The sequence below is a fragment of the Ixodes scapularis genome, unplaced genomic scaffold, assembly GCF_016920785.2.
Source record: "Ixodes scapularis isolate PalLabHiFi unplaced genomic scaffold, ASM1692078v2 PGA_scaffold1__304_contigs__length_218370807, whole genome shotgun sequence".
Taxonomy (NCBI): domain Eukaryota; kingdom Metazoa; phylum Arthropoda; class Arachnida; order Ixodida; family Ixodidae; genus Ixodes; species Ixodes scapularis.
This window is the reverse complement of record NW_024609846.1, coordinates 200,300,017-200,322,758: the sequence shown is the minus strand read 5'-3', so window position 1 is coordinate 200,322,758 and position 22,742 is coordinate 200,300,017. Positions and strand designations below refer to the sequence as shown.

The 22,742-nt window shown below is 45.7% G+C and overlaps 1 protein-coding gene across 1 annotated transcript in view; it reads left to right on the top strand.

Annotated features, from left to right (window-relative positions):
• The window catches only part of LOC8039543 (SEC14-like protein 2), a 97,842-nt gene that overhangs the window by 3,027 nt on the left and 72,073 nt on the right, over window positions 1-22,742 (top strand). Inside the window, exon 2 of the mRNA XM_040223610.3 lies at window positions 1,670-1,837. Within this exon, the coding sequence (XP_040079544.1) occupies window positions 1,784-1,837 (54 nt within the window). The 5' untranslated portion in view covers window positions 1,670-1,783. The remainder of the gene's footprint in view (window positions 1-1,669; window positions 1,838-22,742) is intronic.

The window sequence follows — 22,742 nt, the reverse complement described above, 5'->3', positions numbered from 1 at the left end:
ATGCGCGTCGAATCTCTTGCAAGAACGAAGGTCGCTTCCCGCAATGCTTGGAAAGAAAATGGCGTATCGTTGCGATTCACACGATTACCATGCGACCTCCGCGCTTTCCCGTACCGCGCCGTTCGGCAGCGCCATGAGTTGCGGAGTGAATTTTTGCGACAATGTGAAATGCGGGACATTTTGATGATTTTCGAATTTCTCGCGGGACGCGGGATACGAGCCCTCAATGCGGGACAGTCCCGCGAGTCGCGCGACGGGTGATCACCCTAACAAAGAGTCTCGTGACGGCACTTATCATAAAAAATTGGGTTGTGTGTGTGTTTATACAGCCTAGAACTTGGTCTGCCTCACAGGGGCGACGAGTCTCCCAGCTGTAGATGAGAAATTTAGCCAGTGCGGTACAAGCGCTAGCCTGGGGTCTTTAACGTGCACCACGCAGTAGTAATACACGACCGCACGCCGGTACGATGCTCATCCAGATCGGAACGGGCAGGGGTGAGGATTGAACCCGGGATCATGGGTTCTGCAGCGAGAGCTTTCGCTCCACGTGCTCCGAGCTGGTGTGCGCTAGACCACTCGGCCACCGATCCCCCCCAGCACTTATCATAACTTGCAAATACCAAGTACCATTCTGCGTTCAAAAGCACGTTGGCATCTGTAGAATCCTGAAGTCGTCGCGTTCGGTGGAATTCTACGTCACGATTAGGTGATTTCTCATGTCGCTTTTGTGTTGCGGAGGTATGCTAAGGAGGAAGAAGTTGAAAAATCATTGCACGGTCTCTTTCACTGGCTCGATCGGATCGCAGTGTTGGAAGGGGTATTCACACGAGGGAGAAATCTCGGGGATTTCTCCATGGCACGCGCATCCCGCGAAGAAAACGTCAGGCTTTGCGATGCGCAGAAGCCTCGCGTTTTCGTCTCGTGATGCGCGCGCGACGGGGAGAAATCCCCGGGATTTCTCCCTCGTGTGAATACCCCTTGGTCGGAATTAAAGCGAAACGGAGAATTAGCGAAATGCGCGACCGAAACCGGTGCAGTGGTCGCGATTCTCGCGATTGTCCGAACGCTTCCTGTGACGTCTTTATTGTGATTTTTTTTTTTTTTTTTTTTTTATTGCCGGAAGTCAGCGCAGTACCAGAATACCAACTGTGAGGATGTTGGTTTAAGAATGCGATAACTCCAAGCTGCCATCGTTATTTTTGCACACATCAGCGAACTTGTAGTTCGATGATGTGTGTACGCGAGGCGAATTCGAGTGGTGACGTGACAAGCGGACATCATAAGAGGGCGCCACCTAAACATCTCGGCCAGAGTGGTTCTGATCCCGGGGCGCAACGGGAACGCGCTCCCGACGCCGCACTTTCAGCAGCCTTTATCAGAATTCCGACGCCGCTAGGGAAGGCGGTCGACGGCGCGAGGCCAGACTGCGAGCGCGCGCAATGTAAGAGGGAAAGGGGGGCGAGAGAGGAGATCGCGGACAGTCGCCGAGGCCGAGAACGGAGGAGGAAATCGTGCCGGTTCGGGAGGAGCACACGTCAAAAGAATCCGCCGGGCCTCGGAGGTCGTTTACTTCGCTCCCGTCACCTGCGCGAGAACACTGCGTGCGCCTCGTCACGACGAGCGTGTTGATAAAGTGAACTGCTACCTATCCACCTCGCCACGTTTGCAGTGCAAGTCCGCAGTGCAAGTTCGCCGAGCAAACGAAAGCAGTCTCAGGCAGTTGGATTGCGTTCCCTTCTGGATCTAAGGTGGGCACGGCGTGCGCCTGAAAAGGAGTTCCGTCATGAGTGGGCATATCGGCGACCTGAGTCCGAAGCAGGAGGTGGCGCTCCAACAGGTAAGCCGCTTCCATGCATCAAATTTCTATTGAAACGATTCCCAGGGCAATGGGACGCTTGTCCACTGAATATGTCTTGATCTGTCATAGGCTTCTTCCTTCGTAAATCAACGTATACTGTGCTGGCAGTGTGTTATGAAGTTTTTGTTTCATTTGCACTGTGCAAGAGCTATAGCGACTGTTTTAAAAATCAACCTTGTTTGAAATCACGCTCCGAGGGGCTCCGCTATGAACACATGTGTCCCCGATCCGTGGCTGGACTGGTTCACACAGTCACCGAAACATTCGTGTATCAAATTTCGCGGGCCAGTCTATCTCCTTCAACGCTAAACACGACACACCGATATCTCGGGGACTTGTGGCGTAAGCAAGCTGTCGTAACGGAACGCAACGCAAGAAAACGATCCTGTGTGAACCAACCTTTACACGCTTTCAAGGGAGAGGCTCGTGCCTACGATCAGGGTGTGCCGGCCCGCTATTTGCCCAAAGCACTCAAACCGGCGATTTCCCCCAAGAATGTATATAGGCCTCCTGCGCTGAAGCTTTGAACGTTTTGTGGCGCCTTGCCGTGAAGTTTGCAGGCCTTAAGCTTGTACATCGGACTATTTGCCGGATGCAGAAAAGCTTCACACACTACACTGATAGCAATTAAAAAAAAATGTTAAGCGCACCGAAAGAACGATTGCTTCTGAGGACTTCTTCACTACCGAAGGCTTTCCCACAACATTAGCCAGACGGCGCCTGGTTTTGACGTACAGTCTGGGGACAAATGTCCCCAGGACGTGCAAGCTGCGACTGAAACGCATTGCTCTGCCATCTGCCGGTAGGTCACCTGGTTTCGAGATCACAGAAAAGCGCATGCGCGTCCTACTCTGCCTTAACTCGGAATCGGGCGCGTGGTACCGCCTCAGAGATAGAGCTTACTGACATGGCACCTATAAAGCAAGAAGTCACGGCAGCTCAACTGAGCGATAAACTCAACTGGTTATAAAGCAAAGTGCGCTGACACGGCGAAATGCGGTGCAATGCCCCAGGCGGTATCTCGGGTTTCGGAATGTGTAGCAGACGCTCGTCAGCCGCCAGCGCTATCTCCGAGGCGGTACCACGCGCCCAATTCCGAGTAAAGGGGTGTCCAAACAGGACACTACAAGACGCACGACTCCGACAAATCGTGAAAATTGCAGCGGGCGCGTCCGCTTCAATTTTCACTATTTGTCGGAGTCGTGCGTTTTGTAGTGTCCTCTTTGGACACCCCTTTAGGCACTGTGCAGCAGAAGAGTGGGAAAACACACATGTTTGCAGGCAGAGTAGGACGCGCATGCGCTTTTGTGTGATCTCGAAACCAGGCAACCCGCCGGCAGATGGCAAAGCAATGCGTTTCAGCCGCAGTTCGCACGTCCTGGGGGACTGTACAATCGTCCTCACTATGAGCGTGAGCAGACCGCCGTCGACCGATTGGGACTGCCAGCTCCAACTAGCGGCGCTTCCACGCGAGAATTAGCGCCTGCGCAGAAAGGACGGATGCGCTGCTGCGATAGCGTGTATCACCCCCCGTTCTGGAATTTTAAAACCGCCCGCGGCCCGTCTGTTTTGTTTTATTGATAGTTGGAAGCACTGGTTGCGATAAGCAATCGGCCGCGGACTGCGCTTTTTGAGCGACAAATCCTGCTGTGTAGTTAGCGCGTTTCGGCATAGTCGATATTCACTCTTGATGGTATAAAATATATCTGTTTGACAAGGAAGTAGGAAACGGGGACGTTATGATTGGGTCGCGAAGTCGGTATCAGTGAAGACGTTTTATCTAATGAAATCGTTTCGAAATGAGGATGTGTTTGAGTTGCACAAAAACGGGGCGCCTACGCCAAATTTATTCATCAGGAAACTGCTGTTGCGATGTCACGCGCACCCCAAGACGAACATTGCCGGATTATAGACCTATTATAGACCTGTGCCTCAAGGAGTATAGCCAAAAAGCCATCGTCGATTTCGTGCAGCGGCCATTGAAAACCGTCAATCGCATAATACAAGCCTAAAACAACGAAGACCGCATTGCGGACGCGCCGCAAAATCGACGTCCTCGTGTGACAACAGCCGACCAGGATGAGACGATTGTGGCCGCCGTGGCAGTCGACCCGTTTCTGTCGGCCTGAGATGTTCGCAATGCCTGAAACCTTCAGGTGAGCACGTTGACAATTTATAGGTTTTCAGAGTCTGGGCTCAAAATCCGGATAGCTGCCCAAAAGCCTCGGCTCAACAAAGAAAACAAGGGAATGCGGTTGGCATTTGCCAGAGACCACTGCAGCTCTTGGACCTTTGCAGACTGGAGGAGCGTTTTTTTTTTTCTGATGAGTCCACATTTACGACTCGTTGGGGTCAGCAGCGACGTGTATGGCGGCCGAACTGCTGCAGATATGACCCCGAGTTTCTTCAGAAAGTGGCAGAAAGTGGTCAGTCAGTTGTGAAAGTCTGGGGAGGTTTCTTCTACCAAGGACTTGGACCACTGTACAGAATTGGAGGAAGGCTGACCTCTGGGTCCCACTGCAACATCTTGGGTGACGTTATGCTTCCCTATAATCTCGGTGGCCCATTTTCTGACGGGGATTATTTTTTTTCTCATCAAGACCTCTCGCCAGTCCACATCGCCGGCAAAGTGCGGACGCTCCTGGAGGAGCGTTGCGTGAGACAGCTGTCATGGCCTTCAAAAGGCGCTGATATGAAGAATATCGAGCACATCTGGAGCTTATGAAGTGGCACCTGGCGAAGCAATCCCTCCACAGTGCACGCGCCGACAACCTGTGGAAGCCGACCGAGTGGAACCGACTACGGGGACGCACCGATATCGTCGAAGAGCTTTTTCACTCTCTGCTTTCAAATAATCTGCGCCCTCAGGGCGCGCAGTGACATGACCCGCTACAAAGACGCACAAAAGACAATCTAGGAAGTGCTAGATGTCTTGAAACTGGTTCCATATTAAAAAGGATCAACCGGGTTGTTGGTTTTCCTTTTTTCTTTCTTTTTTGAGAAAGCTCTTTCTAGAAGTAAACATATTCTTTTGAAATGGTGTGGTTCTTAAAATACAGATCAAAACAATTCGCGAGTTCATAAAAAAAACCTGCGCGCCTCAAAAAAAAAAAAAAAAAAAAAAAGATAAGAAAAAAATTATCAGTTTCGCGTTAACGAAAAGATAGCGCACGAAGCAAGATCAGAAGAACGGAGCGCGCGTGGAAGGTCGCATCCGCACTGATCGCGCAATTTTTTTTATAAATATATGGAACAGCGCGGCCCTGCCTTATCCAAAGTGACATGCAAGAGCGGGTAGCGTGCGTTCTCGTAAGAGCGCATCCGCTCTTTCTGCGCAGGCGCTTATTCTCGCCGTGATTCGTGGAAGCGCCGCTAGCTGGAGCTGGCAGTACCAATCGGTCGACGGCGGCGTGTTCACGCTCGTTTCGAGGACGACTGTACCACTTGTATTCCTCTACCAATTGGCACAATTAGGCCCGCGAATAAATAAAGTTACTAAATATTAAAGTGGCCATATTCCTCTGAGGGGGAAGGAGGGGGGGGGGGGGGGGGGATTTGAAAGCTTTAAATTTGGGTAAAATCACACCTTTTTAGAATTTCGTATAAACCGTGCGCCTTTCTTTTCTTTGCAGTTTTCACAGTGTCTGGCGTGCCAGTGGAATGCGTTTGGTTGGAATATTACTTCAGTAATTACGTAGTTATTCTTGTAAATACAATGTCTGTAGTACTGTTCCTTTATCACACGCAAATCAACCATCAGCACCAGTTCAAAGCATACCATGTTCATTTCTGAGAGAAAGCAAGAGCTCCACTGATGCATGCTCTCGCTTAACCCCTTTTTTATCTCTTCGGAATTCGGAGGAGCCAAAGCGGGACAAATCGCCGTCCCACCAGGACGCGGGCGGGACCACGGACGGAGGAGCGGAATTTGTCCCGCCTAAATCGGGACGTCTAGTCACTTTACCAAAGATAAGCTTCCACGTGCTGTCCAAAACATAAAGAAGCTTGTGGACTGCGCCTTGGACGTGGTTTACACATTTCACTTGTCATACGGCCGGCCGGTTTACACATTTCATTTGTCATCAGCCTAATAGGTTGACGTGTCAAAGGAAAGGTGCGTGAGCATTACTTATCTTTGCGGCCAATGACCGGAGACACATTCATCGTCACCCTAACGTCAAATTTCACAGGGTCCCCTATGTTATCCCTAAGACGACTTGAAGGCAACAGCCCAAGCGACGATACAAACGTGACTGTGAACCTCCGAAGACAGCGCGCTTTCTGACGACGCACTTTTGGTGCCGTTTAATTTATACCTTTCGTTTTTAATACTTTTCGTGTCGCCAAGGAGTTTTTGAAGGTTTTGTGTCGTCGTCGTGTTTTCGCTCCGTGACATTGAAGGCCGAATGACGATGACACACATGTAAGGCTTTCGCCTTAATAATGTTTCCACTGTAGGGCCACGATAAAGTGGCAAGAGAGCTGCAGGAATCATGCGATAGAAAAGGAGCGCGAGGGAAACTGCCTGAGCCAGAAGTCAATATATTTGCACACAAGAACTTTGATGTCAGTGACTCGTGTAAACGCTGACGTTACCTCCATATTGAAAATCTGTCTGTGGGGCCTACCGGGATTTTTGGAAGGTCTTGACGTATTCGATTTTTTTTATGTGGCTTAAAAAGTTCCACAATTATTATTATTTTTTTATCGAGGTTTGATATACACTTGAGGAATTTCTAAATGGTGCGAGAGGCACGGCATAGTTTGTTTAGATGCCTGAGGGGTCCGCCAAAACCTTTTCGGGGAAAGCACGTGTCGAATCAAAATATTTTAATACGTCTGTGCCTTCAGGATATATGTGACGGGTAATCTGCTCGACCATTTTGTATCGGGCGGCCACAACAAACAGTCGCTCAGAGTCGGCTTCCCGTCCCACGCGTGGATCTATCTCTTAAAGCGTGCGGATAAATAAGGAATCTCAGTGTCCCAATTCTTCCACCTATTGGTCCGTCCAGCTTCAAAAGCTCACCCAGAGTGCAAAAAATGAATTCCGAGGACACCTAAGAACTTCTTATAAGAAGTGCTTAGGTGAGTTGTGAATGCGAAAGCATTCACAACCATATCAGTTGTGAATGCGAAAGCATGAATGGCGTGAACGGCCACATCTCGCTACTGCCGAGCTTGCGGGGGAGCGCGCGCTCTCGTGAAGCAGCCGCAGTACCCCCCCCCCCCCCCCCCCCCCCTTCCCGCCCCTCTCCTGCAACGCCTGTCAGCGGAGCGGCGGCCGAGCGCGCTGTCGTGAAGCGGCCGCGAACCCCCTCCTGCAACGCCTAGCACGAGAACGGCCGCCAATGGCGATTTAGGAGCCGCTTTGCTCAGCCAATAAAAAAATAAAAACTTATTTCGCGTTTTTTCTTTTTTTTTTTTTTTGCGGTTACAGACGCCGCTGGCTTTGCTTCATGGAAATGTTAATGCTTTCGCTATAAAAGACGCCAGGGACGGCACCACGAAGGCCCCAGAGACGGCACCATGACCGTGCTAAAGATTTTCTCAACGACGGGAGAAGTTAATTTTGCGTTTGTCTTTTTTGCTAAACGTGTTACTGACAGTGTGTGTGTGGTGTACCCACTCGGTTTTAGCAGTTGAGCTACTGTAGATCTCCGGAATATACCAAGCGGCATTGTGATTACCTCGAGATATAATTTCGTTGACGGAGAAATCGGATGCCCCTATCTGATCTGATCACTTCTCTTTACAGCTTTACTATGACGTTGTTTTTCTAAATATTTTAAGGAGACTTCGTACTTTGTGGAAATTGGCCCCAAGGGGTAAAATACATACTTTGTTTCTGAAAGGTTTGAAACGAGGCTGCAAAATAAACAACGTTTTTGGTAGGTTAATATATTGTTCTAAATTACCCAATAAGTTTTGTTACGTATTTACGAGTGATTTGAAGGGTTCAGATACATTAAGTACATCAGAAAAAGCTGATATTCTTTTTTATTTTAAAAACACTCTACCGTAATAAGGCTAAAGACGTAGGTGTGTGAGTAGTAAGGGAGACAAAGTATATTTCATTATGGTACATTACACAGCCATCAATTTCGCACCAAAACATGCACGCAGTAATATTTTCTATTTAATTTATGAAAATATTCGTAATATGTTCGCATGATATTATTAATTAGAATAACAACCTTCTATGCAAAAAAATAAATAAAAACTATATATATATATATATATATATATATATACATATATATATATATATATAAATATATATATATATATATATATAAACGAACATATGGATAAGAATGAACCTTACTTAATTTAATGAATCAAAGAATCAAAGCCTCCAGGAACCTGCCGAAAGCCAAAATAAACGGCGGAGCCAGGATTTGGAACTCTGGGTCTCCCAATGTCCGGTGGGGTGTGCTGACCACTACACCACTCCCCTTTGGCTTTCCAACGTTTCCTATGTGTCTTATTAATGTACAAGAAACGAAATGTATCAATCAAAGGTATTTCGCAAGCATACACCGCCGCGTGGAACGCTGTACGACCGCGTTCTACGAGGTCGTATTGCGTTCGAACCGCAAATGACAGCAGGTCTTCATTATAGGGGTTTTTCCCCACGACTTCGGCTCCAAAGAGCCATTTTCTAGAACCGAAAAAAGCAGCACAGCGGTGCTGGACTGTCGGAGGGTGTAGAAAGTCAAGTTGTCCCTAACTTAGCTTTGTATTTGTTCACTTTTCAATGTCATTTAAAGGCTCAGATGATTCGTAGCTGCGCCCATGCACAGCTGAGACGTGCATACGCAAAGGCGCTGTCTCCAAGCAATCGCCCACACCTGGCATGAGTATTGCGCGTGCACAGAACCCAGATTCGCGCGAGGTGAATCGTGTGCGCATGCGCAGTGCAGACAGTAGCGACACCACGGAAGTGTGACGTCACAGCCGCGCACTGGCCTTCATTCTCAGAAAGAAGGGGTGTAGTACTTACGCTTCTTGTTCCACATAATACACCCCCAAAATACCTGTGAAAATTACCGCGCACTGACCTCGAACCGAATGTACCAGCTTTTACGAGCGTCTTGATGGCCGAGTGGTACGACTTGGTAAAATAGCTCAGGTACGTGTTCCTCTCTAAATAAAAAAAGAAAAACATATTCTTTTTGGCTTTATTGAAAGACTTTGTGGTTATCTTTATTGTAGTCCTTCGTACGTACTTTAGCTGTTCAGTAAGTTATATCGAAACGTTATGGAGCCCCTCGTTAACGTTTGGGCCGTCAGTTCGACGACAGTGCGCTGTACGCCAGACTTAAGTCTTGGGTTGCATTCTATGGGACGAATGGGTGTAAAACTACACCCTTTTTTTTTTCTCGAGTGAGGATATCGGGTGCCTTTGCTGCGACGAATATTAGCGAGTTTTACTATTGCATGTATGAACGAACGCGAGAAAGCGTGTCCGTGTGCGTTGCGTGTTCCACACTGTCCGTACGCAAAGCCCGAACTGCGGTCCCGGCTTGGCATGGCTACGACGCGCATTCGCATCGTGGACCACGCTACGCTAACGCAAGCCCACGACGCTTCGATCTTGCTCCTATACGCAATACTGAAAATCTCCATTACAAAAGCCTTATCTGCGTTGTACGTCACGCGAAGAAACAAACAAAACAGAAAACTGCCTCGCACAGATTGCACTCAATTGCCCGAACTGCTTAGTATGACCCAGTTTTGCAAGCGCTATTGGCCCGTTTACCTGAATTTGTATTTTACCGCTCGAGTACCGGCACGATAGCGTGCAACTTAATTTCGGTTATCGAGGCCAACGCTTTGCGTGAACGGCCCGAATACACTTTATTATCACCCAAGGTCGAGGTGAAACACTCGGTGGGGGGACTGTGTTGATCCTCATTTCACAGAAAACGCACAAGGACGGGGCGTTTTAATTTTCCTCGTAACTCTAAGCAAACACCGAATTCGCGCGCTCACGCAATGCGCAACGCAAAATTCTTTTCAGAAAAACGTACTGCGGAACAGGTGCGTTTTTTTTTTGTCTTAATTTCTGTAAAGATACTGTAGCCAACAAGAGACAATTCGAAACTTGGTAGCTCAGGAGAATTTGATGGTAACTCTACTCGCTTGCGACGTCCCCAATGGCGCAGTACCGGGAAAGGTTACCAACATAAAAGACCTAGAAAAGTAAACGAAATAAAAGGGCATAGGGACAGTTGCGAGAAAGCTGAACATTTGTGAAGAAACCTTTCTTTATTCTCTTTCGCTGACTCGTGTCTTTGGGGTAACTAAAACGGCGTTTCGACGCGTCGGTATGCGAAGACCAAGTCGTCTGCTTCTTGCCCACGAGTTGCGGTGACGTCAGAAGGACGCCGAGCTCTGATTGGCTGTGATTGAAAGGATAGTTGCTAGACCTCAACGCTAGATGCCTCGAGGTCTACCCACTATTTTGTTCGCAATCAGCCAATGAGAACTCGGCGTTCTGACATCGTCGCAAACCTTGTGCAAGAAGCAGACAAACTTGCGCTCCGCATAGTTCTGCGAGTATAATGAGTCAATAATCAGAAAAATACCAATACGCAACCCGAACATGAATAGTGTCATTATATTAACCTACAGAAAATTACAGTTCCAAACAATTGTTGACGTCATTGATGGTAATAACAAATCAATTAAAAATCTACGTTATCTGAACAATAAATAAACTGCGCAAAATGACGGGGACTCGGGCAGAAATAAGTTCCACACTCGGAGCGCATACTTACAACTGTTTATTCGCTGCAAACACAGCAGTATAACCAGCAGTAATCAGTGTGCGACGATGGGCGATGTTTCATCCTGAGGGCCCGGGAACACTTTCTCTCGATAAAAAACTCAGGCGCCCATCTGCCAGTGCATTGTAATAGGTGCGCTTGCTCTCCTGATTTACGAAGGCTCGCGTGTTCTCGCAAGAGCAAAGGAAGTGACGGAAAGAAAACTCGTGGAAGCCTACTTTATTGAAAAGAAAGGTCATGACTGCATAAGCATGCACTCAGTTCTAGTACCAGATAAAGAATTATATTTTTGGGATGGTCGCGTTTAATCTACTTTTCATGGTCGCGAGCCGATTACTGCTACTTATACTGCTGTGTCTGCGCCGAATAAGCACTTGGAAGTCAGCGCTCCGTCTGTCGTACTTGTTTCTGCCTCTGTCCTCGTCCTTTGCGCCGTTTATTTATTTCCCTAGACACGAACCAACTAGCTCGCCAAAAGGCGCCATTTTAACATTGTAGAGTCTTCATTTGTCTGATCTCTCGCGAATCGGTTTAATTTGCAGACTGCTTCAGCTGCCCGCTCATGTAACTCCACTTCAGTTTCAGTTCGTCCAAACAAAAGTGGACTCGAATCTAAGAGCGACATCAACAACGTATATTATATCAAAGCTTACCCAAGCCTCGCTGTAATTTAATGTAGGAAAAAAAAAATCAGCGTAAGCCAAGTTTGAAAGGCGTCCTTTCGTCATAAATGACGTATATTCAAGGGCGGAATAACCGTTTTATACCGCCAAAAGACAAACATATCCTCTAAGATTCTCGGACCGGTTCGCGCAAGGTTAGAAAAATATCTCTCCCGTGACCTGCGGCACCGCTTTCTGCATTTGTTCCGCTTACTCGTGTCTATGCGTAAACATCCCTTCTCAACTACACCATTGAGTGGCCTTGGCTGAACTGCGTGCGCGCAATTTCTAGTGTATTTGGCAAAAGTTCCCTAGTTCGTTCCTTTCTTTCTTTTCTCGACGACTCGAATTAAGCCAAATGCGCGTCTAATATAATAAAGTATGTATATTACTGTAGCCGAATGCCGTCCAGAGTCAAGCGCGCACTTCACTCTAAAAGGAGTGTGCGAGTTTGTTTTACTGCAGAACATGGAAATAACCGGTCATGACAAAAACAATAGAATGAATCCAGCGAATAAAGAAACTCAGAAGGCGATTAGATCTCAAGGATGCGATCTGCTCAGGGGGATCATAAAGTGCAACGTCATGCTCATTGCCGTTGCACACGTCCCATTGTTTTGTATAGTTGCATTGTTGGTCATCGGCTAGGTTTCTTGCGCTTGGTCGGGCGTTGGAATGCCGAACGCCAGACCCTGCGCGAGGAGCGGACGACGCTTTCCTTCCTTCCGATTGGAGGGCGACAGTGGGTAGAAGCGTAGGCGGCTATAGACCAGTGTCCGAAATCCCAGCAGTAAAAATATTAAATATTCTCTCGCGAAGAAAGGGGCTGCCCATGAAACGATATTTTTGCTTCTTACGGCACTCTCGGCATCGGTGTTAATGTTGGAGCTTCGTGACTATGCATTTTTGACGTTCTTGCACTACGATATGCGCAAGTTTCTAAAAAAAAAAAAAACCTAAAAAAAACGGAGTTCTGCTAAAAGCGCAGCACCCATACTGTGTCATGGCGTCAACATAAACAAACATGGCGGCGCCCATAAAACAAAACAAACGCAGACTTTTTTTTTTTTTTTTTTTGCCTCGCTCGCAGACGCGAGCGGCGCTCTACTCTCGACACCGCACGGCGCTTGGGGCGCGTGGGACTGCGGAAATCGCGGCGATACGCCGCAGTACGCTCAGCCCACACGATTTCTTAGGGCGTACCGTTTGTTTTTTCTTCGTGCGCAGTTTTAACCCCGGGTGCTGTTTTAAGGTTTTAACGCCAGCGAAAACGGTAAAAATCTCCACGAAACCGCACTCCCCCAAAAATGTGCGCGGGGCGGCGTCCCAGATGACCAAATACGGCCGCGCGATAAAACGTCCAAAATTCTGATCTAAGCTCCGTTTCGCACTGGCCGTGTTCCACAATTTACTCGGTCTTATTCCAGGGTAAGGTTTTTGTGCCTTAGCGTTCGAAACCCGAGCCGCGTCCAGCGTTGCTCTATCTGGGGCCCTAGGCTGCATGGTGGGACCAAGCGGGACAGCGAAGGTCCTTGCCGTCCCTAATTGGTCAGCGGCGCGAAGCTGACCAGTCGCAGACGACTGAGTCAGTCACGCGCAGAAGAAAAGCGCGGGATGAGGCCGCATTCACTTAGAGTTATTGGTGTAGCAAACGCGCAAATACAACGTGCGCCTTTTAAGCATCTACTTCTGGCGCTTCTTGATTGGCTCGCTTACATGTAGGGTTCCGCGTTTTCGGTTTCGATTTTTTCTAAATTCGGCGTATCTTTTTCGGTATTTATTTTAAAATTCTATTTTCGGTTTCTTTCGGCGTATATTTATGCCCAAAAAATTTTATCGGCTTTTTTCGGTGAATATAAAATAAACACCAACGGATACCGGATCAGATGGTCCTTGTAGCTCTGATATTAGTGATCACTCAAAGAACGGTACAGAAACATTGAAAAAGAAATGGACACTTTATTTGACAAATGTGTGGAACTGTGAAAGAAAAAAACAAAAAAACAACAGAAGTACAGACAAGTCAGATATGAAGCCTATGCCCAAAAAACATGAAACTTCACCTTCTGTACATCAGGATTACGTGATCTTATTATAGTACACACACAGATGTACTTTCGCAGGTTCTCCTCGTTCATCCGCACTCTTTCTTTCCGGTTAATATGACACTGAGCTTTGAGAATGCCCTCTCAATGCTAACACTGGACACTGGCAGGCTAAGGAGATGAAGCGCTGCCAGAGTCAAAATCGGCCAATGAACCAATTGTGGCCGCCGAAAGAGACGCGGGGGGACGTTTCGAAGCACAACACAACATGCAGAGCTTGCATCAAGTCAGTCGTCCTTACAACGAGTTTGAAAACACGCTCGTACGTGGCGAAGTCATCGGACATTTCGGACTTCACGTTCCGATCGATGATGCGCACATTAAACCGAAGCGTCGTGATGGCATCTGTGTATCCTATACATTCGGACGCGTTTCGATAGACACTGTCTTTCCACTTTTTCGCCACGGCTCTGCGGTACGACTGGAAGGTCAAAGTGACCTTTTCTTGTTAAAACTGAATTTTAGAAAAGTGGATTCGGCGTAATTTTATCGGTTTTTATCGGTTTAAATTAAAAATGCTGAACCTAAAAACTGACCTCTTTCGGTTAAAACCGAATTTCCGAAACTGGATTCGGCGTACTTTTATCGGTTTTTATCGGTTTAAACCGAAAACTCCGAACCCTACTTACATGATAGCGTTGGCTGCGGTCCAACTACAACTCTCCCCTCCTCCTCTTCCTCGCTTTCTCTTCTTAGGCAGACGACGCGAGCAGGTGCAATGTTCCCAACATTCTCCTCGCTGCTTCATTAAGTTAGCCAGAGGTCTGTTTGAGGGGGACAGGCACACGTACGTTTGTTTTTCTCTTACCCGTGCTAGCGTATACTGAAATTCCATACATGACGATATGAACGACATATCCTATTCTGAAGTCTCGGGGAAGTACGGCTGAGTAATTTGGTTTGATTCTAAAAATTCTCAGGTGTTTTGCGCAATTAATTCTCGTGTCGTAGACAAAAGTAAAAAAGTAACACACACACACACACACACACACACACACACACACACACACACACACACACACACACACACACACACACACACACACACACACACACACACACACACACACACACACACACACACACACACACACACACACACACACACACACACACACACACACACACACACACACACACACACACACACACACACACACACACACACACACACACACACACACACACACACACACACACACACACACACACACACACACACACACACACACACACACACACACACACACACACACACACACACACACACACACACACACACACACACACACACACACACACACACACACACACACACACACACACACACACACACACACACACACACACACACACACACACACACACACACACACACACACACACACACACACACACACACACACACACACACACACACACACACACACACACACACACACACACACACACACACACACACACACACACACACACACACACACACACACACACACACACACACACACACACACACACACACACACACACACACACACACACACACACACACACACACACACACACACACACACACACACACACACACACACACACACACACACACACACACACACACACACACACACACACACACACACACACACACACACACACACACACACACACACACACACACACACACACACACACACACACACACACACACACACACACACACACACACACACACACACACACACACACACACACACACACACACACACACACACACACACACACACACACACACACACACACACACACACACACACATATATACATACCTATATACATACCTATATACATACCTATATACATACATACATACCTATATACATACATACATACCTATATACATACATACATACCTATATACATACATACATATATACATACATACATATATACATACATACATACATATATACATACATATATACATATATACATACATATATACATATATACATACATATATACATATATACATACATATATACATACATACATACATATATACATACATACATACATATATACATACATACATACATATATACATACATACATACATATATACATACATACATACATATATACATACATACATATATATATACATACATATATACATACATACATATATACATACATACATATATACATACATACATATATACATACATACATACATATATACATACATACATACATATATACATACATACATACATATATACATACATACATACATATATACATACATACATATATATATATATATATATATATATATATATATATATATATATAAGTTATGTGGAAACTAGAGAATCTACTTTAGAATCAGTGCACGACCGTACGTCGCCTCTGTCGATTCAAAGATGACTTGGAAATGCCCATTTCTGCTTATCGGCGGCTGATCGACGACCTACGCACACTCCATACACACGCGAGGGCTTCGATAAAACGACGAACTGCGGCGCACCACCAAATTTCACGGAAAAGACTGCAAAAGTGACGTTACGTGCTTCACCTAATCATTCGGCAAGATCTTCTCAAAGGCCACCCGCTGATCAATGTTCTTCCGGACTCTCGGATGCGATAACCAAGATGCACCATTTCTCGCTTTTATTCTTTCTTGGTGCCCCAATGCCTCTTCCGTAGCCTCAGGATTCAACTGATGCCGTCTGGGCTTCCGGTGTTCCCCGCGACCAGTTTGTTTTAGGGGCGAAGCCCCTTAGGGCCTAGCCTTGTCCGGCGTCCGTGCTCACATCGATTGCCATCCTATCTATCTTCTTAAAAAAATAATAAAAAAAATGTTTGCGCAGTCGACGGGATTTGAACCTGTGGATTTCTAGTCCATTGCCTTAACCACTCGGCCACGACTGCGGGACGAGTAGGGGGCTCTGAGCTGTGGTAGTAACTCAAGAGCTGGGGATGTCATGGATGAAACGTTGCACGAAGCCGCTTAACGACTATACAGGAGAGGGCGCTGCGGTCAAAAGCTAAAAAATCAGTAGCATCAACACCACCGGAGCTTTTCGCCAATCAACATCATTCACCGCGTGGAGATGCGGTCATTTTTGTTTCTTGTATTGTTCACGTTTGATTTTGCGGTAAATAAGCTAGCCTGTGCGCCCATTGCGTGAAAAAATGGTACTCTCTCTCCCACTCATACATACGTAAAAAACGATCAAAATTAATTAGTGCGTGGCAGCAATTCATTGTAGGATGCCTAGGCAATGGCGGCCTTATGATATAACTAACTCACGAGAAATGAGGTGGTTTCGAGATTTGCTTTATGCCTGACGAGGACTGCAAAGAGAAGTAAAGCGAGAAGGAACAAACAAACTCGGCTATCGCTTTATTTCCGCGCACCTCGTGGGTATCGCCAGCTTGCACGCACTGAAATTCGACGATGCGTTTCTAGCTATAAACGCGAGAGTAAGGCTAGAACAAGAAATTAATTAAAAAGATCCCGCGTATTATTGGTTCGCATTTATAGTAATTCTACGTTGATTTTAGAAATTACCTCTACAGTGTAAAGGACCACAGTAGAGCGAGATACACCACGAGTAAAGGAGACCCAGCCACGTATAGTTCTACGTCTTATAAGCACAAAATGTACGTATACAAGGGTCCTTACTCTATGAGTTCCAAGAAAAGACGGCAGAGGACGACTACTTATACTCCGTTCCACCTTCAGTCCGAGCGCAGTGGACGCCACGAGCCATCCCAGCCGATCCAGCGCCGGGAGAAAGTCGCGTGACCTGCCGGTGGGGCGGGGCGACGCAGGGAGCTCAAGGTCGCATGACACTCCCTCAACGCCGCATTGGCTGGGGTGGCTCCTAGCGTCCGCTGTGCTCGGACGGAAGGTGAAACGGAGTATAGCTTCTCTCTGAAAAGCAAGGACAGAAGCAAAAAGCAACGAAAAAATTAAGCTATCGACCGCCGTTCTCGCTTCAACTCCGCTACTTTTCACCGCTGCAGCCGGGATTTGGACCAAGCCTATTACCTCTAACTTCTTTGCACGGGAGCTTTTTTTTTTATATCTACCCTTATGAAACGATACTATATTGCTTCGTCTCATTCGTCTGCCCTATCAATCTTAATCCGAACTGTTAACACGTAAGCACTGCGCGCGTGCGTGTACATTTGCGTGCGTGCACGTTCTCGTGGCTGCTTTCATCTGTTCACGTTCATGGGTCCGCCGGTGGCAAGATGTGCACCTGGCTGAAGACGGGACTGAGCACTATGTGCCTCCGCCTCGAAATAAACGAGAGGTATCAGGATCCGTCAGTGCCGGAGAACTGGTATAGCCTTGCCTCGTGCCGCTTTGAACCGCGTCACACCAAAACACGGAAGCCGATGTCGTGCCTACCTTCCTCGAACCAGCAGGACTCCGCCGAAAACTTCCTCGTAATGCCTTAGGCGGTTTCGGGATCGTAAGCCGTCGTCTTTAGATTTACGAAAAAGTCCGTTTCTGACGTGGTTTATACGTTGCAGTAACACGGATAGATGATATTGTCTTAGAACGTGCAGCAAAGAAACCAAAACTACTTTGCCACGTGTGTGCAATTTTTCTTTTCTTTTTTTTGTCTCCCAAGGGCGTTGTTTTGAGCAGCTTTTACTGCATTGCGATCAATATAGAGAAAACTGCTGCGTGGGTGGCGGTTCTTTTTGCAACGACGAACTTCAGGTGCCCTCTGTCTTGCTTCGTTACAAAATTATACACGAGGACAAGAAGGAACAAAGGGTCTTGAGAGAACGCTATGCCATGAATAACAACTGGACCGACCAACAGTTAATTCTGATTTAGCCCTATATCTATTCAATTTATTTTCACTTAATGGCAAGAAAGGGCATTACATAATATGAAGGACGGAAAAGGGGGGGGGGGGGGGGAGTGTACGAATATGATGCAATTTAATACAGAAAGACTAAAGGAAAAACAGAAACAATAGTAATAAAACAGCATACACTGACAACCTGGGTTAGCAGACTTGTAAGTTGACTGTCTATAAAATGAATGGAACTGTAATAATTACAATTTCTTTAAGAGAATATGTACTGATAAGAAAGCTACCTTTAGGTCATGTGGTGTGAGCAAAAGTGCCAAATGACAGAATGGTGTGCGCAATACACCCCAAACACAATTTAGACCCTTCAAGAGACGCTGAACCTAGGTAAACATTTTTTTCTACCTCGTTAGAACAGGCAAATTTCAAAAATAATGTGCGTCAAAAATTTTTTAAACCCATTATTTGTGTTACAGTACGAATTTTTCGATTTGCGGGCGAAGCCGAAACTCTACCCTCGTGCGATGATGATGATATGGTTTGCACCCAATTGGTGTACGCTCTGAGGCAACACTGAGGTCCAGCGAATTTCGTATCATAACATAAATAGTAAGGAAAACTTTTTTTTTTTCGGGAACATTATTTCTGAGACATGCCTCTCTTAATTTAGGTAGAAAAAAAAGCAGATATTTTTTCTAGGGTCAGTGTTTCTTTAAGCGGTTGAAATTGTGTTCCAGTGTTTTACACCCATCACGAGACTTTCAGTAAACCTATGCGGAACGCAAGTTCGTCTCATTCTTTTGCAGGGGTCTTGGTGACGTCAGAACGCCAAGCTCTGATTGGCTCTGATGGAAGGATAGTGGGTAGAACTCGGAGCCAATCAGAGGTCAACGTTCCGACGTCACCACAACTCCTGCGAAAGGAGGAGCCAGACTTGTGCTCCGAATTTCAAGCAATAACCAGCAAACAGGACGTTCTGAGTTATCATTAAACTGGATGCTATGTCATGGATCATCCCTTACCTTTGTAAGGTGTAAAAAGGTTGGGGAAAAGAGCGCTAAGGGGGAATGAGGCAAACTAAAGGCAAAACACCTTTTTAAATGGTGTTTCCCACACTGACATCCGCTTGAAACAGCTTTAATGAGGACTGTTTAGCGACTATCTTCAATAATTACTGCCAGTACCAGTGCTTTTCACTAGGAGGTAAGCACATTCCCTGAACTTACATAGCAAAGAAGAGCAGTAACCTTTGTAACTGCTAAAACGGTCACCAGCGAATGATTGTTTTTGAATTGTCGAATTTAAAAGGCGGTAAAGCAGTCAACAGGGTCGTGTCTCTAGAGCGTAATTTACATCCAGTGTTGTACACGTTCCACAAAAAAAGGAACGAAAGTTCGTTCCTCGTTCCTTCTGACTTTTGGAACGCGTTCCCGTTACAAGTTCCATCTGTGAAAAAGGAACTCGTTCCCGTTACAGTTAAAAAAATGGAACGTATCGTTACTTATTCGTTACATTTGTATTTTGCTGATTACCATACTTGGTTAGATCAAGCAAAGTTTCCATTTTTTTATCCCATCCAATGGGAACATCTGAATTTATATGTCGTGATGGAAGGGCACCAGGAGAAGAAGACAAGTGTAATTAAGGCTTTATTTCTTGATAAATTCAAGTTGAAAAATCTCTGCTTTAAACCATATTCATGTTTTTGGTGAACGGTTCAGACGAGTCAAATATGCTGTTACCCTACATTGCATGAGATTTTTACAAGAACCTCACACGTTTCAATATAACGAAGTCTCTTGTTCAAACTTAACAACAGTTGCTTCTTGGTGTTGCTTTCCAAAATGCGAAGAAGCGAAGAAGTGGTTAGTTTTTTTGAAAGGTCGGTCTTGAAAACTACAAATAGTTCCTTGTGAAGGTTTGATTCGTTGTTCAGTTTGAAGGTGGGGGACAAGGGGAGAAGGAATAAAGGCTAATTTGTGTGTATCGTTTAAGTGATCAATGTTCGGGATACAAGGGTGCGTTCGATGTCTGGTAACCTGTGATTTTGTTGTAACTGCATGTCTCTTTATGAAAGTTCCGAAATGGCTGTAGTGGGCCCTAGATTTTTGGGTGTATGAGGATTCGTGGAAGCAAATAAAGTAGCTGAGTTTGAAACGTCCCTCTTTGTATCTTTTCGTGCGACTAAAAGTATTGCTTTCTGTACCACAGTCTCGGGCACTCAAAAAAGAATCATTGATGTCCACTAGCTGTCCTGCAAACAACTGTTACCAAGAGAGGACCACACAATATAAATTCGAAGATAAGTAACTAAACAGTTAACGAGTTAAAAACAATATTTCCGTAAAGATGTTTTTTTATACTTCAGAAAGTTCCCTCTTAAAAACAAAATAAAAGTTACCCCACTGAACGATAAAAGGAACGCCGTTCCTTTTTCCGTTCCAGTAAAAATGTAACGCGTTCCCGTTCCAGTTCCAGCGATGCAAAATGGAACGGCGGCGTTCCTTCGTTCCTCCTAAAAGGAACGCGTTCCAGGAACGCCGTTCCTTGGAACGCCGTTCCGTACAAGACTGTTTACATCTGTATTTGCTCTTTCTTCGTATGCGAGATCTCAGTGTGATGCTCATCGCTTGTAGACTTCATGCTCCTCAAAAATAATTCTAGGATACTGCTAAAATGAACAGCACCCCAATTTTAAGCTGTTCGCTGTTGCTGTAACACATACGAGGTGTTAGCGCCGGGACAAGCTGATTTACACCCTGTCAATTAGTGTGTTGTGTAGAGATTATTTAGTTGGCAAAGTGCCCAGACTAGACGGAATGGAGTTGGGAAATGGTCAGCTCCTTCGGGCGGTCGGAATTGCAGCTGCGCAACGATGCCCTCAAAACAGGTGGATCCTTCGTTCTAGTTGCCCCAACGTTGCGTCATTTGTGACGACCTACTCACGACCGGATCTGAGAAGCGAATGCAGGGCATTCGAAGGAATATAGAGCGGCTGCTTTGCGATGATGGTCACTGAAGTCATACAGGTCGGCTAGAGAACCTTACGGAATAGGGGGCGCAGAAGCTTCTAGATTATCATTGTAGCCTTTCTTCAATGTATAATAAGGTAGGGTAAGATAATCCTGCATGAAATCACGGTTAGGCATATATACATTGCCGCGTGCGTGGGACCATCTGGTATCGCGCGCTGCTCCAACACAGATGCACGCTGTTTAAGCCCCACTAGCCTATTTCCTGATTTTATGTCTTGATAATCTCTTACAACGTTCAAGCATAATCTTGAAACGTATTGCGTGTTTCTGTTTGGGAGAATAGAGAATTTACTAGCTTAAAGGAAACTTTGACCAACTACATCCATCGAATCACTCTTTCGTTGCCTTTGCAGATTGTACGGTTTGTTTTTCATTATGGCGCAAGTTTGCCCTATTAAAACATTCAGGTTTACATACACCAATGTTCTTTTAAGCGTAGTCGTCGTTTAGGTACACGCGAAAATTCTCGCTAGGGAAACACTAACACATGACGTCAACGTAGCGTGAGTGAGAGCACTTAATCTTTTTAAAGTCCATATATAATAATAATGATAATAACAATAATAATAAATATATTTGACAGAATGAATGCCATGATTACGCAAGGCCGGTTACTACGCCTAAGAATAATAATAACTTTATTGCAGATAAAAATACAAATAAGGGTCGGGTCTGCCCAAGTCTCGGGGACTTGTCTGGCTGTACCCGGCAGCCAGCAACATAAGCGGAGAAACCAAAAGACAAATCCTAATAAGAATACGAAGAAAACAAATTAACTACCAAAAGTTATTTCGCAGATACAATTTTAGCGCACGCTTCGACGTCAAAGAAAATATCTGATCAGGCAAAAAATAAAGATATAAGGAACATAAGAGTTTCTACGAAAACCACCAAAGCGAGCACAACATCTAGGAATTGAAAACGCTGCACTGTGCCCGAATACTCTCACGGGTACATGATGATGCAAGAATTCATTTTACCGAAAGTGCCTAGGAATAACGAAATGAAAAAACAATGCATCAAAAAAAGGAAATTGCGGAAAAGAAAACAGATTCGCTTCAGGTGGAATGTCTAACTTATAAGTCATGCTCTGAAGAACATTTAAAAAAAAAAATAGAGTTAACCTTCGCACGCCAGGTAGAAGAACAATGGTAAAATACACTAATTCCATGCCTACAAATATTGCAAATATTGTATGAAGGGCATGAACAATCATCTTACAAATCGGAAATGGAAGCAAAGAACGTGAATTGTAAAATAAACAGGATAAGCCACGAAGTTTATTGCAAAAAAATACTAGATGCCTATTCCAAGTCATGTCACTCTCGAAAATAACAGCTAAGTACTTTAGACGGTTGAACAACGGAATGGGAGTACACCGACAGTCTATACATCGAGAAAAATGAAGAAGGAACGGTAGGGGAACAACCTCTTCGTGTGGGT